The 15,006-nt window shown below is 39.8% G+C and overlaps 1 protein-coding gene across 11 annotated transcripts in view; it reads left to right on the forward strand.

Moving 5' to 3' along the window:
- The window catches only part of RALGPS1 (Ral GEF with PH domain and SH3 binding motif 1), a 119,517-nt gene extending 111,405 nt beyond the window's left edge, over nt 1-8,112 (forward strand). For all 11 annotated transcript variants that reach the window (XM_040606743.1, XM_040606742.1, XM_040606744.1 and 8 more), the window contains 5 exons: nt 1,441-1,546; nt 2,355-2,447; nt 2,622-2,727; nt 3,713-3,804; nt 4,585-8,112. In XM_040606743.1, coding sequence (XP_040462677.1) covers nt 1,441-1,546; nt 2,355-2,447; nt 2,622-2,727; nt 3,713-3,804; nt 4,585-4,614 — 427 coding nt within the window. In that variant the 3' untranslated portion in view covers nt 4,615-8,112. The remainder of the gene's footprint in view (nt 1-1,440; nt 1,547-2,354; nt 2,448-2,621; nt 2,728-3,712; nt 3,805-4,584) is intronic.
- The last annotated feature ends 6,894 nt before the right edge of the window (nt 8,113-15,006 follow it).

The raw sequence follows: 15,006 nt of genomic DNA on the forward strand, positions 1-15,006 counted from the left end.
GAAGTATATACAAACCGTAAAGAAAATAGGGCCCTGAAAACAGTATTCTGCAAATACTGAGATTTAGTTGGAGTTTAAATCCAATCAGTTTTTATTACATATAAATTAGTTTGCTTCAGGTAGTGTAGAAATGTTGATATAATGAGCTAGTAACATCTGATAGCAGCACGAGTTAGAAATTAGACAGGAACAAAACTACATACATTATAAATAAGTAAAGAAATAAATATTGGAACAGTATTTCAGCTATTATACCTGCTTCTGGAAGATACTCCCTTAACATGTCCATGGTAGATTTGTTTTAAAAGTGTATACAAGCTAGAAATATAAAATGTAAGAAGATAATGTGAAAAACCTATTACATCTACAAAGAAGAATTATTCCTTAAAATACATTTCTTGTGTTAATCCACCATCAAGTAAATCTAATGCTTGTGTTCATTCTTCCTTTTCTGGAATCTTCTACTACTTCTGTCAGAAAACTAGAGTTGGCAACAATACACATTAGCACAGATAAGGCAATTCCATGTAATCCAAGGGGATGCACCTGCCAACTTGGAGTGCTGTTCTTGCACAGGTGGTGTGGCTGTGTATGTCACTTTAACCAGCTTGTGTTTGTATGACACCGTCATACTTGTTCATAGACAGAATAGTGAGTCGTAGATCATACAGATGTCCTTTTCCTTGTATTCATTATTAGACATGATTTAGTTGGCTCTGGGAGATTACATTGGCCTTTACAGGAATATCAGGGCTGTGGTCACGTGGCCATGAAGAGAGCAGATAATTCTAATAAATCATTACTTACCCTTCAGTCTTTGGTTGCTATGTTATTAATGGCTGTTTACATTTCAAACTTAGCCTGTATATGGGTTCTTTCAGTTGTAGCACCTTTTCACTGTTGTATGTGGGAAGCTCTATGTTCGTCCTGGGAAAGGAAAAAATATTTTAATTGCTGTGCAGTAAATTATTTGACATTGTTACAAAGTTTTCTCAACTTCTTTCCATTTAGCCAAGGTAGTTTCTTACATTATTTTTTGATAGCTAGAGTTTATAATAAGATAAAATTACATTTGTGGGAGTTCTTAGTGCCAAAATTTTAAGCTGTCAGTTTCCAGAAATCCAGATCATTTCTGTAATTTAACCAAAATAAAACAGAAAATTGCTTGTTTTCCCTTTGACTTTGAGCTTCAAAATGTATTGTGTTTTGGTTTATTTTTACATGTCTCAGCCCCTGGAATGGAACCTTTTGTTGATTTGCTATTTTTCAAGGATCCTGGTTCCTATTTGCTATGCAGGTCTGGAAAAATACATATACATATACAGTCAAGTGTCAGATGATACAAGGGAATGCAGGAAAAATGTATTTGGAGCTAAATTATATTGCTCGCTTCTTGTCCTTATTTTTCTGTTCAAATACAGCAATGTTTTGTCTTTCCAGCCCAACAGGGGCCTGCAGCTGCACATTAGGTAGTTCCACAGGAGTCATTACCATGGAAGGGCCATTAAGAAGAAAAACACTGCTCAAAGAGGGCAAGAAACCTACTGTAAGTGATTCTAATTCTTCCTGTAATTCTAATTCAGTAGTGGCTGTTCTGATTTGCAGGATTAGATCAAACCTGCAGCTTTACACCATGCAAAGCAATGTTCCTTGTTATTATCAATTTAAAAATTATTTTCTGTTCAGAATTTTAACTGTTCTAACAAGTTTGTAACTTTTGTATGTCATTTGATCTACAGCAGTTTTGCTTCTCCCTGCATTTGCAAGTAATGACTCTAGATTGTGACAGCAGAGCAAGAGTAAAGCAGCTCTGTAAATCAGTATGAATTTCTGTGAGGGCAGCAATTTTAGTATTGTGGTGAAATGGGAAGGCTGCAGGGCATCCACCCGTAGCATAAAGGTCACGGTAATTCATACTTAACCTAAATTCACAGGTTTCACGTGGTTCCAGTCCTATGCATTTGGTAATTTTTTGTTTTCTGAAGAGTTACTATTTTTTATGTGCAACCCTACTGTTCAGTGCTAAAAGATCTGAGAATTGCAGAGGTGTCCTCTCAGTAAATGTTACTGATCAAGCGTGAAGTCTAAGATCTGTCCAGCAGAAGGCAGCACGCTATGTTGCTGTGAAGCAATCAGTCCTGATATTTTCATGAGATACGCAAGATGGATTGTATTCACAGCCATCCATCCGAATTTAGGTAGCCAGGCTGATTTATACCAGGAGATACTCCTTACCTAACTCTCCCTTGCTTCTGAAATTAACTTCGGTAGCTGTTGGACTTGTTTGTGAATAGATTTTTGAACTGTCAGAGATAAGCAAAGTTTTTCCTAATTTTTTTTCCTTTCTGATTCAGCTCTCCTCATGGACTAGATACTGGGTTATGCTTTCAGGATCAACTCTTCTGTACTTTGGAGCAAAATCTTTAAGAGGCACCGAAAGAAAACATGTAAGCTTTGAATTTATTCTACAAACAAAAATTGTGTATGCGTAAGCAGATCTGGAAGGGTGTTTGAAGTGTGCTTGCTGTTCCAGGCTAAGCCATATGCCTGTACAACTTTTATAATCAAAAGTTGATTCCTACTACAGTCTCAGCTGTGACTGACTTGTCTGTCTCTTCCAGTATAAATCTACACCTGGTAAAAAAGTCTCCATTGTGGGCTGGATGGTGGCACTGCCTGACGACCCTGAGCATCCTGATATTTTCCAGCTAAATAACCCTGACAAAGGTAGATGTTGCAGGATGGACATTGTCTGCATTATATTTCTGTGACAGGAGGTGGATTAATACTCTGTTAATGAGTTTGTAGATTATAGAACTTGCAGCGGCACTCATTTAAAAGACTGAAGAGGAAGATTTTCAATGTAGTATTTTCAAGGCAGGGTACAAATGAACACACTTCTACAATATGTCGTAGTGCTTCTGTGCTGCCTACAGAGGTATTGCTGTATCTTGACGGTTACTGGTAAGTTTTGCAGAAATTGCCAAACCAGTATGAGATTGTGGCATGTCCATGTGTGCACATACCCTGATCTCCAGGTTTCTGAATAGCTTTCTTAAAGTTGGTCAATGTCACTTACACTGAGACCAATTAAAATATTACAAAAATCCTTCAAACATCCCTTGATTAAACTTCAAAAACTTCAAAAGATCAGAAAGCCACCAGAGTTATTTTGCACTTTGAGTAGTTACATGAAGTTTTTTGAGGCTTCCTTCACTTTTCACATTTTCAGCTTCAGTGCTGGACATGCGTTTGCATCTACTGTGCAAAGTGCATCTCTTGGGTGTTGACTAAAATGCACAAAGATTGCAAGAAACAATTTACAAAATAACAGGTCACAGAGGGAACTTGCAATAGGCCGTTGAAGAAAACTGAGTTCACAAATACCAAAAAATGTTCATATGAAGTTTGGCAGTAACCACAACTCCTAACTGTGGTTAGGAGTAGAAGAAATTCAGGCTGTAGTTTGGCCTCTCTGCCTGCACACCCTCGTAGTTTCACAGGCCACGTATGTTCCCATACTGCCTTCGCCCAGGGACTGCTGGATAACATGCTTCACATGGTCTCTATTATATGAGCAATGTCCTGTTTGACCATTTGAGGTGCAAATTTAAGAGCTTACTTCAGGATTTTGGCTTCTGCACAGAAATTAGAATCCCTTGAAACTACATGTCTGTCTGCAAATTTAGAGCTTTTGATTTTATTTTTGCAGGCAATGTTTACAAGTTCCAGACCGGTTCAAGGTTTCATGCAATATTGTGGCATAAGCATTTGGATGATGCATGCAAAAGCAACAAGCCTCAGGTAAGGCTGTGAAACTTAACTTCTACCCACTTTATTATATTTTCCAGAAAATCCTTACTAGAAAAGATAACTCTTTTCAATCTGTATGCACACATATCCTGTGGGGACAGATGTAACTTCTCATTTTGTACATTGATCAAGCTTTCCAATAGGAGAAATAAAAAATACTTAAAGCTACAGAATTCCCACCAAATCAGGTTTTGTACAGATTTAGGTTTGGTTCCCTTAACAGCATATAACCTTTGCACTCACTGCCTCAAGTGAGGTAACCACATCTCTACTTCAGAAGGGGCTTTCTCATGGATAAAGAAAGCAAACATGCTAACATTTCCTCAGATGACTGGAGGAATCTGTAAGTGCCACTGAAGAGTGTCCTATAAAAAAAGTGTCCTTTACATAGTAGTCTCATCCTTCTCTTGAGGAAAAGGTTCATTCTTAAAAGGATTTCCAGAGGTTAAATTAATAGGATGCTCATCCATATAGGACCTAAAACAGGATGCAGCTTGAGAATCTTCTTTACACACACATCCCCCACCCCCCATTGCATACTGATGACATCTTAGAATACTTTGGCTGGGTTTGGTCCATGAATAGGAAAGTCATTTGAGTCTTTATCTTTCCTGTCATTTATGGGGTTAGCACTTTTTCATGTCTGTTGGGGACTGATTCCACTCATCACATTGGATGATAAATTATTAGCCTTTTGTAACCTTGCAGTTTCCCAATGCCATAATAGGCTCAGGAGCATTATGCTGCTGGATAATTGAAATTCTCTTCCAGGTACCTGCTAATCTAATGTCGTTCGAATAATTTGCTCTCCTACCTGGTGCGACTTCAAGTGCCAAACTGAAGAAACAAGCTATTGTTCTCTGAGGAGGAAGAGGAGAATGTTTTTTCTGACATGAGCCAGCCACAAATATTTCAGCACTTTCCTATGTAACTTGAAAGTGATTCTGACACAGCTTTTAAAAGCAGAAAGTGAATGTTGTCCTTAGGACCAGATGTAGTCTCATGCCCTGAGTGAAAGCAGAAGGTTAAATGGACAGAAGATTAATACCGACTCCTGCAGGATTCCAGAGCACTCAACTTTTTGTGGTCAGAGACTGCCAGGAACTGATGTTTGACCACAAACTGAGCATCATATCTTCTGCCTATTCTTTTTTAAACGGTTCTTTTTACTGTTAAGCTGCTTTGTGTGACTGAAGAATATTTGGCCCATGTTGGGTTTCAGTTCTTTCTAATGCACAGAATGATTGACAGTGTTAACTTGCTGCAAAGTGTCAACTAGAATAGAAAATTGTGGAACAACATTTTTATAATCTAAGTGCACTGAGTTGCTTGGCGAAGTGGCTGCCTCAGATTTTGTATCAAATCTCTGGACAATTCTGCTGTTCACATTTGAGCTATTTGGGAAAAATGTATTTTGGCACAGGACAGTTGGTTTTCTTTTTGTTCAGTTGTTACTCAGGAATGGCCTGACAATGGATTTAAGGCTGTTTAAATTTGTTTTGTGCTAAAGGTCATCTTTCATTCTCTTTACCAGTGGCATAGTTGCTTACAAGTTTGGTTTTTAATTCAGTCTGAATGTTGTTCATCTTAAATCCCCCGGTACATGGAAGCAGGTAATCGGGTATTACGTATCACGTGCCCTGGCTCCTCAGGGTGATTCTGTATTGTTGTTTCTGTTCTGTCTGCGGGTGACTCGGCTCCACTCAACTCCAGTACATGATACAACTTTATGACATACAGTGCCGGCACATGGTGCTGCTCTTGTGAGATGATGGTGGCAATGAGAGCTAGGGAAGACTGTCTGACAGTGGAGCCAGTACAAAGAATCTTCCACACCAGTGTCCAGAAAACAACAACAACAAAAAAGAATGTAACTAAGCCTTCTCCTCTGAAAGAACTCTCTCCACATCCATAGCTGTGTCCCTGCTGTGCCCTAGTGCTCCTGTGGTTGGGGTTTTTTTTCTGTTGCCATGCTAAGTTTGCCACTTTTTCTGTTTGAAACTCTTTTGCCGTAAGGCATCAGTATTCAGAACTCATCCAAAAGCTTCTTCTGAGTTTCCTAAGATTGCACAGAGGATAAATTTGCAAGCCAGCCTTTAGGTGGCAAACTATGAGAAAAATGGAAGTCAGTTTAATTGAACAAAGCCTGTATTAGAACAAGCTGCCTGGCATTAGGAGTATTTATTCTGTGGACTTACATGATTTTTTAATTTTTGATACTGAAACTTCTCTTATGACAACAAAAAAAATACTCATATTGTTAAATGTAGGTAATCTGTAACCTTTGTGTTATTTAAAGTGTTCATGTTACAAACCTGAGAATGAAGCCTAATACATACCAGCTTTTCAAGAAAACCAGTTCCTGACAACAAATGCATTTAGATCCTGGGACATGTGAAAGTGTTTGTAAAGTTGAGAAAACTTCTTTGATAGCTCGGGAGTTCTGTGAAAAGACTGTAATGCAAAATATATTTATACCTTTTTTTCTCCTTTTTTGCTAAGGTAAGACAGCTTTGAACTAGGAAAAATACCAGTATCTGGGAGGGCAGAGCATGCAGTGCCATTAGAGACAATGAATGAAGTAAAATCCTGTCACCAGTAAATTACTTCAGACTGTTAGATTATGATACAATTTGAATTATTCTGTACCTGTGGACTTTTGTGGTTAGTTAGGAGATTATTTACGAAGATGCAAGTGTTGCGTGGACTGCCATTTTAATGAATATGCCACCTGTGACCATGCGTATTGTGTGTTATTAGCATTTGAAGGGTTTGAACCACATGCAGAATGGTGACCAAAATGATGACACGCTAAGCGAAACAGAACTGTTGAAGTCAAGAGGTTTTTTTAAAGTTTATTACTTTATTAGCAGCCCTTTCTCCTTAAAAGGGATTCACCTGATCTGTCTTAACTAAGCTAAAATTGAAACAGAATATTTATTGGCATGAAATGTACATATATTAGAGGCATGTAACTACTTACTCATTTCTCATGTGATGTAGTGGAAGTGAACACTAATGAGGACTCATGACGTTTTTTCCAGCATCTTGCAATTGAGATAAAGTAATGGATGTTGTAACAACTTTGGGCTACGTTTAACAAGCCTCCCTCGGAAAGAACAGTAATTGCTGACTGGTTCAGTGGCGACAGAATGAGCCTGTACATACTCAGAATTTAATGGCTTTTAGAGTTTAAGGGTCTCATATATGTTACTGTATGGACAAGATGTAGAGTGTTCTAGCCTTCAAAAATATACTTTTACTCAAAATTGCAAGCCACAGAGTCTATTGGAGAAGTTACAAAAGGGTCAGTTTTCACTTGCTTGAAAAACGGATTCCCAACTAGAAAGGAAGTGTCTTTGCCAGAAACCATGATGAGCCCCAGAACAATGTGGCATGAATGAAAGGCAATGTCATCAGAGGATTAATCTGTGCAGAAATTAAACCCTTCAATCCTACTCAATCCTCAACATAGCAAATAATAGTTTTACACAATAGTCAGGTGAACATCTTTTCAGCATAGCACAGTTGTGAAATGGCTGCACTATGTAAAAAAAATCAGAATTACAGCAGTGTAAGAATATTACTAAAATATCTTAAACCAATTTTAAATGAGTTTAAGTATTAAACAGTTTGTAGCTGCTGATTTGAGGTTTCATACTGTCATTTGGTACCATTTGCTTGTCATCTGGTATTTTCAAGGTGAATTGAAAGCTGCTGTCGAAACGCAACATATTGCATATCAGTACTGATTAATACAGCATTTTTACAAAAGTATCACAAACCATACAAGTTCTCATCCATCAAAGAGAATAACTGCAATAGTTGTGTAAAAATAAACATTATCTTGAAAGTACTACTTTCAGAGTTGTGAAGATATAAAATGTATGTAGGCAATTTTATAAATTTATTAATGTGCAATTTTCATGTAATTCAGTGCCAAAATGCATGGTTTTTTCCAAATAGCACTAAAATGAGGCAAAGAAGGTAGTTTTCAAATTGCAACTTATTTGTCACATTATAATGTAAATCAATCTCAACATTTTGGTTTGTTTTGTGTGAAAACTGTTGCACTATTTTTGGCTGTATTTTCCAGCAGTCCACTGCATGCCATTTGTGTAAGGATTCTTTCTATAATTCTTGTGAACTGTCTCACCCATAATAACCCTGGTGTTGGAATCTAGGTTTTTGGCAAAGTATTTTGTTACCTCAGTCTTGTATCGAGTTGCTGTATTTTTCAGTTTGTTACATTGATAATGATTGTTTCACTAATTAAATACTTTAATGTAAAAAAAAAAAGTTTGTTTACTTCAACAGCAATTGCATTTGGTTGTAAATTTAAAAATGTGCAGAGTATGTATACTGTTAACAATAAAATATTCTGAAAAAGAATAGTAGAGGTATAGAAGGAACATTTTAGCTCAAAGGCAGCAAGCATGTTTTATTTGTGAATGAATGGTAATACAGTTGAACAGACTTTATTGCACAATGTGTAGCCATTTAATAGTATAAATACAACAGAATCCAAATTTCTAACAGAAAATTGAAAAACCTCCAAACCTGCAGTTCTTTCAAGTGGGATTTGGAAAGTCCAAAGAAGTAGAGATGAACCTATCCTATTGTTTTCCTAAGAAATGCAGTTTATTGCTGCCAAACTTGCATGTTGACTTGAGTAACAAGGTGAATTCTTTGCACTTAGAATTAAACTTTATTTACACACTTGGATTCCCAGCTCCACCCACTGAAATCAATAGGAAAAAAACCACTTCATCCACTAATAAAATGATCTGCCCTTCGTTACACAGTGTATCAGTGTAGGTGTGTATAATAATATCTTCTGTTATTAAAATCCAAAATTTTCTTTCTGATTTCAGTAATGAAATCAAGGTTCACTGAGAACCTTGAAACACTGAGCACAGCTGACAAGGGATAGCCTAGCAATCAGAGGTCCAGCAGAACTTTCTCTTGGAAAAGATCATGGAAATATTGCCGGGTGTCCATCATCGTTGGTAATTTCTCCTCTTGTATGTATCATTTTTCTCTTGATCTCCATGTGTAAGAAATCAGGAAAGGAAGGCAAGGGACTACCGTGGATGAATCGAGATGAAGGCAAGAAGGAAATGCACAGGCAGTGGAAGCAGGGACGAGTATGCTGGGAAGAGTGTAGGGATGTTGCCCAGTTGTGTAGTGATGGGGTCAGGAGGCCAAGGCATGGCTGGAGCTGGACTTGGCAGGGGACACAAAAGAAGCTACACAGGTATGTCAGCCAGAAAAGGAAGGTCAAAGAAAGTGTACCCCTGCAATGAGCGTCACTGCCAAACCTGTAACAGCCGAGAGGGAGAAGGCTGAAGTACTCAACAACTCTTCGGTCTCAGTCTTCACTGGCAATCCCTCTTCCCACACCTCTCGAGTGGGTGGACCTCATGGCAGGGACTGGGGGGGCAAAGTCCTCTCCCACTGTAAGAGGAGTTCAAGACCACCTGAGGAACCTGAACATACATAAGTTGGGATGTGATGAGGTACAACCCAGAGTCCTGAGGGAGTTGGCTGATGTAGTTACCAGGCCACTCTTCATGGTATTTGAATAGTCACGGCAATCAGGTGAAGTCCCCAGAGACTGGAAAAGGAAACATTGCACCCATTTTAAAAAAGGGTAGAAAGGAGGACCCTGGGAACTAGCGACCTGTCAGCCTCGCCTCTGTGGCTGGGAAGGTCATGGAACACGGCCTCCTGGAAGCTATGCTAGGCACATGGAGGACAGGGAGGTGATTTGAGGCAGGCAACACAGCTTCATCAAGATAAAGTCTTGCCTTACCAACCTAGTGGCCTTCCATGATGGAGCGACTACATCAGTGGACAAGGTAAGAACTTACAGATGTCATCTTACCTGGATTTCTGTAAGGCCTTTGATACTGCCGCCCCCCCCCCCCCCCCCCCCCCAGCACCCTTCTCTCTAAATTGGAGAGGTGGATGTGATAGATGGACTATCCAGTAGATAAGGAATTGGCTGGATGGTCGCATCCAGAGAGTAGTGGTCAATGGCTCAATGTCCAGGTGGAGATCAGTGATGAATGGTGTCCCTCAGGGGTCTGTATTGAGACCAGTACTGTTTAATATCTTCATCAGTGACATACATGGTGGGTTTGAGTGCACCCTCAGCAAATTTGCAGATGGCACCAAGCTGAGTGGTGCAGTTGACATGCCTGAGGGATGGGATGCCATTCAGAGGGACCTGGATGGGGTCAAAAAGCGGGGCCATGTGAGTCTCATGAGGTTCAACAAGGCCAAGTGCAAGGTCCTGTGCCTGGGCTGGGGCAACCCCCGGTATCAAAACAGGTTGGGGGCTGAGGGGACTGAGGGCAGCCTTGCTGGGAAGGACCTGGGGGTTCTGGTGGATGAAAAGCTGGACATGAGCCAGGAAGCCAGCCATATCCTGGGCTGCATCAAAAGAAGCGTGGTGAGTGTGCTGAGGGAGGGAATTCTTCCCCTTTACTCCACACTGGTGAGACCCCACCGGGAGTACTGTGTCCAGCTCTGGAGTCCTCCGTACAAGAAAGGTATGGATGTGTGGGAGCAGGTCCAGTGAAGGGTCACATGGTGATCAGAGAAATGGAATATCTCTCCTTTAAAGAAAGGCTGAGAGAGTCGGCGTTGTTCAGCCTAGAGAAGAGAAGGCTCCGGGAAGACCTTATAGTGGTCTTTCTTAGAAGCCCCCTTAAGTATTGAAAGACAGAAACACGTTTTAGCAGGGCCTGTAGCGACAGGACAAGGGGCAATGGCTTTAAACTAAAAGAAGGTAGATTCAGAGTAGGCACAAGGAAGAAATTCTTTACAATGAGGGTGGTAAAACACTGGCACAGGGTGCCCAGAGAGGTGGCAGATGCCCCATCCCTGGAAACATTCAAGGCCAGGCTGGACAGGGCTCTGAGCAACCTGATCTAGTTGGAGATGTCCCTGCTCACTGCAGGGGGCTTGGACTAGGTGGCCTTTAAAGGTCCCTTCCAACCCAAACCATTCCATGATTCCCCATTCAAGGTAAATAAGCTCTACAGCATGGCTGACAAAGAGGCTGCTTTAATTTCTGCAGAAACAGAATTTAATGAGCAGTTGCCTGAGAGATGCCTAATTGCTTAATGTGAAGGTGAGAGCAAAATAAGTTCATACAAAATAGCTACTTTTGGAGCTGGAAAGGAAAGCACATATCTCTTTCCTGAAATGACCTCCTTTTCCTGTTACCCCCAGAAACAGGAAGACTGCTTCAAGGCTTTTTTTTATTACTTTGTAGTCTTGGAAATCACTTGGATCTGTACAATTTTCCTCCAGGGTCATGTCCAGTGTTTCACTGTAAATATTTTGTAAAAGAAGCATCAATAAGTGCCTCTTCTATCTGCCAAATGGTTCTTTTCGCTGATAGCATCAGTTTAAATGGGAAAATTGATTGAAATTCCTCTCATTCCCATAGGCAATGTAATAGAAAATAAACAAAGTGAGCACATTAGGAAGGAAAAGCAACAATCACTGTATTCCAGATTGCTGTTATTATTGTTATAGAGACAAATCGTAGGGGATAAAGGGGACTACTTTCCGCATTGCAGTATTTCATTATTAGTAATATGCTTTTGCGATACAACACCCAAAGATGAGTACTGAAGAGCTCATTAAATGCTCATTATGTCCAAACTACCTGTTTTGTAACCTGGGAGAGAAGAACCAAAACGGAATATTTAATAAGTTTGTTCCTACTTTAGGTGTCAAGCTGTGCTAGATTTCTAAGTGATGGCACTGGTAAATTGCATCAATTTTTTTCTGAAATCAGTAGAAGTGGTTGTGGTATTTCCATAGCTGTGATCCATTACTATGAACATTTGTTTATCAAATTCTGAAAATATACCAGATCGTTCCTTAGGGGGACCATAAAGAAAAAAGAAAAGAAGTCAAAGTTTACATGTTTCAGTAGACCTCAGATGTGAGAGCAAGTCAGATAAGCATATTAGGAAGGATGAAAACACCCATTTTGCGTCAACTAAAACGCAGTTGTGCATAAGAAAGTGCAGCTAGTGATGAATTGGAGGAAGTATCCTTTATGTTTCTGGACTTTGTCTGTAGCCATGCTTTTAGTGCTGGAAATCGGCTTTTCAGCTGTAAGTAAGAATAGATCATTTTCCAAGTGATTACTTGCTTCAGATGTTCCATGCTTTGGCCTTGCAAGCATGATATAACTGAATATAAAGCAAACAAGCAAGGTCAGAAAAGAAACAGATCTGTTCTGGTGTACATATAGAGAAAAGTCTACCCAATTCTGTAGAATAAAAAAAGTAAACCACCAGCTAAATTATTTTACATATGATTTGTTAATTGATACCACTATCTTAATAAAATTATTTATGTCATTTTTGAAGATGTAGGAACTCCCTAGAACCCTGGAAACACTGAAAGTTAATTATAGCAAAATGGTTACCATTTCTTGTAATAATACAGAACTATTGATGTGAACCTGTTTGATGCGAACACAATGAACGTATGCCTTGTCTTATAGAGGGTAATGTCATAGTCTGTCATGGGGCAAAGAAACAAAAAAAAAAGGAAGATTATAAGATGTTCTTTGCTGCTTGCAATCACAGCATACTTGGAAGTCCAACTAGTCCTGTCTGCATTGTTCAGTAGTACAGTTGTTCCAATTCTTTCAACAGTTGGGTGAGGGAATAATTTTTGTTTCACCTACCAGCCTCAAATAGGGTACACTTGCAGCTGCTCAGGAGACTTGATCTTCACATCCTGAAGGTGAGTGCAGGTGGCAGAGTAAAAGCATGTTTTGGCACAGCTACTCAGTTATGAAAGTTAATTAGTCACTCATTAAAAACACCATTTTCCAGCCATTTTTTGGATCGCTGTGTGAAGCTGCACACCTTATATGTGTATCTGAGAGTTACTACAGTATACTGTTTTGCGTAGATTGATTGTTTTCAACAGAAGCATCGTGTGTATGGAACCCCTCCGCAACCAGAGAGAGGTTCCTAGGTCCTAGAGCAACACAAACAAGAATGTTCACATTATAGTTCAGATTTGTAATTAATTTTTAAAGAACTAACATGAGATGACAAAGACAGTAGGGTAGCACGCAGTTAAATTTCTCTTTCAGTAATTAAATTTCTGGAGCAGTCTCCAGTTAGAAGAGGGTAGTGGCTACTCACCTCTAACAAAGCAGGTTGATCAGATTTATACAGTTGTTCTGCATTTGTTTCAAAAGAACAATGCAGTTGTCCTCCCCCAGGATTAGAGGCAGGAGCTTGCTAATGTTAATAAAAGCCCTTCAAGCATTAGAGAGACTGTTGTCAGCATAGCATACCCTGACCTGAGGATGCCCTTGGCACTGCTCTTGTCAATACCTACCCTCATTGCAGGCTCATGCAATCACTTACGGCCATGCTCCATCTCCAGTAATGCAGAAGACTGTGATTCCAATGAGATAATTGCATTCATTTAGCAGCAAATTGAAAATATAAAGAGATCTAGCAAGTGCTGAGCAGTGACTGTGATTAACCATTGGGGGAAATGTCTGTAGAATATGTAAGGCTATCCAGTTCCTTAGACATCTTTTGAGATCAAGCTGCCTCTGTCTTGCTGCCCTCGGTGTGCTCTGAGGAGACAAAGTGGGAGATCTTTTAACGTCAGAGGTACCACCTTCTGCACCAACCCCTGACTCATGGATACTGTATGGCAGGAGCACATTTGTTTAAGTCAAATGTTTTACTTTGGAGTGAGGACAACATAGCATGCTGCAGCATCATAAAAGGTAGGAAACAAGAAAAGGACTGACATAGGGTGTGTATTACCCAGGGTGAACTCAGATGACAGCTGATTAAGCCAAGGCTGTTGGTTAATACTTGAGATCACTCTGTAAAACTGTGACCATCCTAATGGTGGTTGAAACCGGCATGCTGATGTCATGGAATTTCCCCTACAGCTATGTATGCCTGCTGAGCTTCTGTCTCAGTGGTGAATTGGTTTAGGACCGATACACCTTCACTGTAAGCTCTTGGTACTATGATACACTGGCAGTCTAGGTGAAGGTATTTGCAAATTGATTTTTTTTTTCTTCTTATCCAGTTCCTCTGTGTCTGAAATGTTGTTTCAGTAGTTAGAGAAGATTGGGTCTAGGCTTGTGTGAATTTTGTTCTATTAAATGCTTGTCTTTTGAGATTTATTTAGGTTTTGCTGTTACTTAGATTTCTAGTGGTGGCTGGCTCCCTAGATGGTTTTGTTTCTGTTTAATCTTTACAAAGTAGAAGCTGGAACAAACTTCTTTGGTTTTCATTTTTCTTTTCCTGACTTATTTTGTTTTCTCATAGAACTGAAGGTCAAAAAAGTAATTAGCTGTTCTCTTTTTCTTTGCCATTCAGTGAGTGTTACGTTGCATAGATTGAGCTTTATTATTGGACAAGGGCTTTTTTACTCAGAATTCTGGTGCAAAAGTATGGCAAAGTAGTAGCACAGTCCTTGACTTACTAAATCTTAGGAACCTGGTATGCTAACCTTGGCATACACTGAGGGGCATAGGGCTCCATCAGCCCTGAAGAGATCACCAAGTGATGATTATGTCTAGGTTTAAAACTCTTGTAAATTTGCTGAATTTTTGAACTGAGAAAAGGGAGAATGAGAGAAGAAGGAGCCTTAAAGGGGGGGGGGGGGAGTGAGGGGGAGGGGGGGGGGGGTTCCTTTTTCTCCTCCAGTTACTATTTTGTAAATCTTTTTCATGAGCTAATTTCTTTGCCTATGCTTTAAGGTAAATGGGCCAAGTGATTCCTTCGTGTCTTTGGGTTGACCTTTTTGACTCCCTTCCCACCTGTCTCTGAACTTCCTTGTTTCTCTCTTATCTTTTGCTAGGTGGACAAAATAGAAATGCTCAGTGAACTTCCCTGTTCCACAGAAACCTGTCAGTGCATTTCAGCATGTTTATTAGGATGTTTACACATTCCTCTCTCTAATAATTAATGTAGCCACCAAGGAAAGCCATGCCAGCAAAGATGGAGGTATTGGTACAAAGTCCAGTTGATAATGGCCTGGCTCTTTCTGCTGGTTGTTTACACAAAGGATAGGACTGAGAAACCTGCCTCTTGCTGACTGCCACTCCTGCCAGCTGGGTAACCTCCCAGCATCACAACAGGGGGCAGGGAAGCCCTCCTAGAATGGAGA

Source organism: Falco naumanni, chromosome 9 (assembly GCF_017639655.2).
Source record: "Falco naumanni isolate bFalNau1 chromosome 9, bFalNau1.pat, whole genome shotgun sequence".
Classification (NCBI taxonomy): domain Eukaryota; kingdom Metazoa; phylum Chordata; class Aves; order Falconiformes; family Falconidae; genus Falco; species Falco naumanni.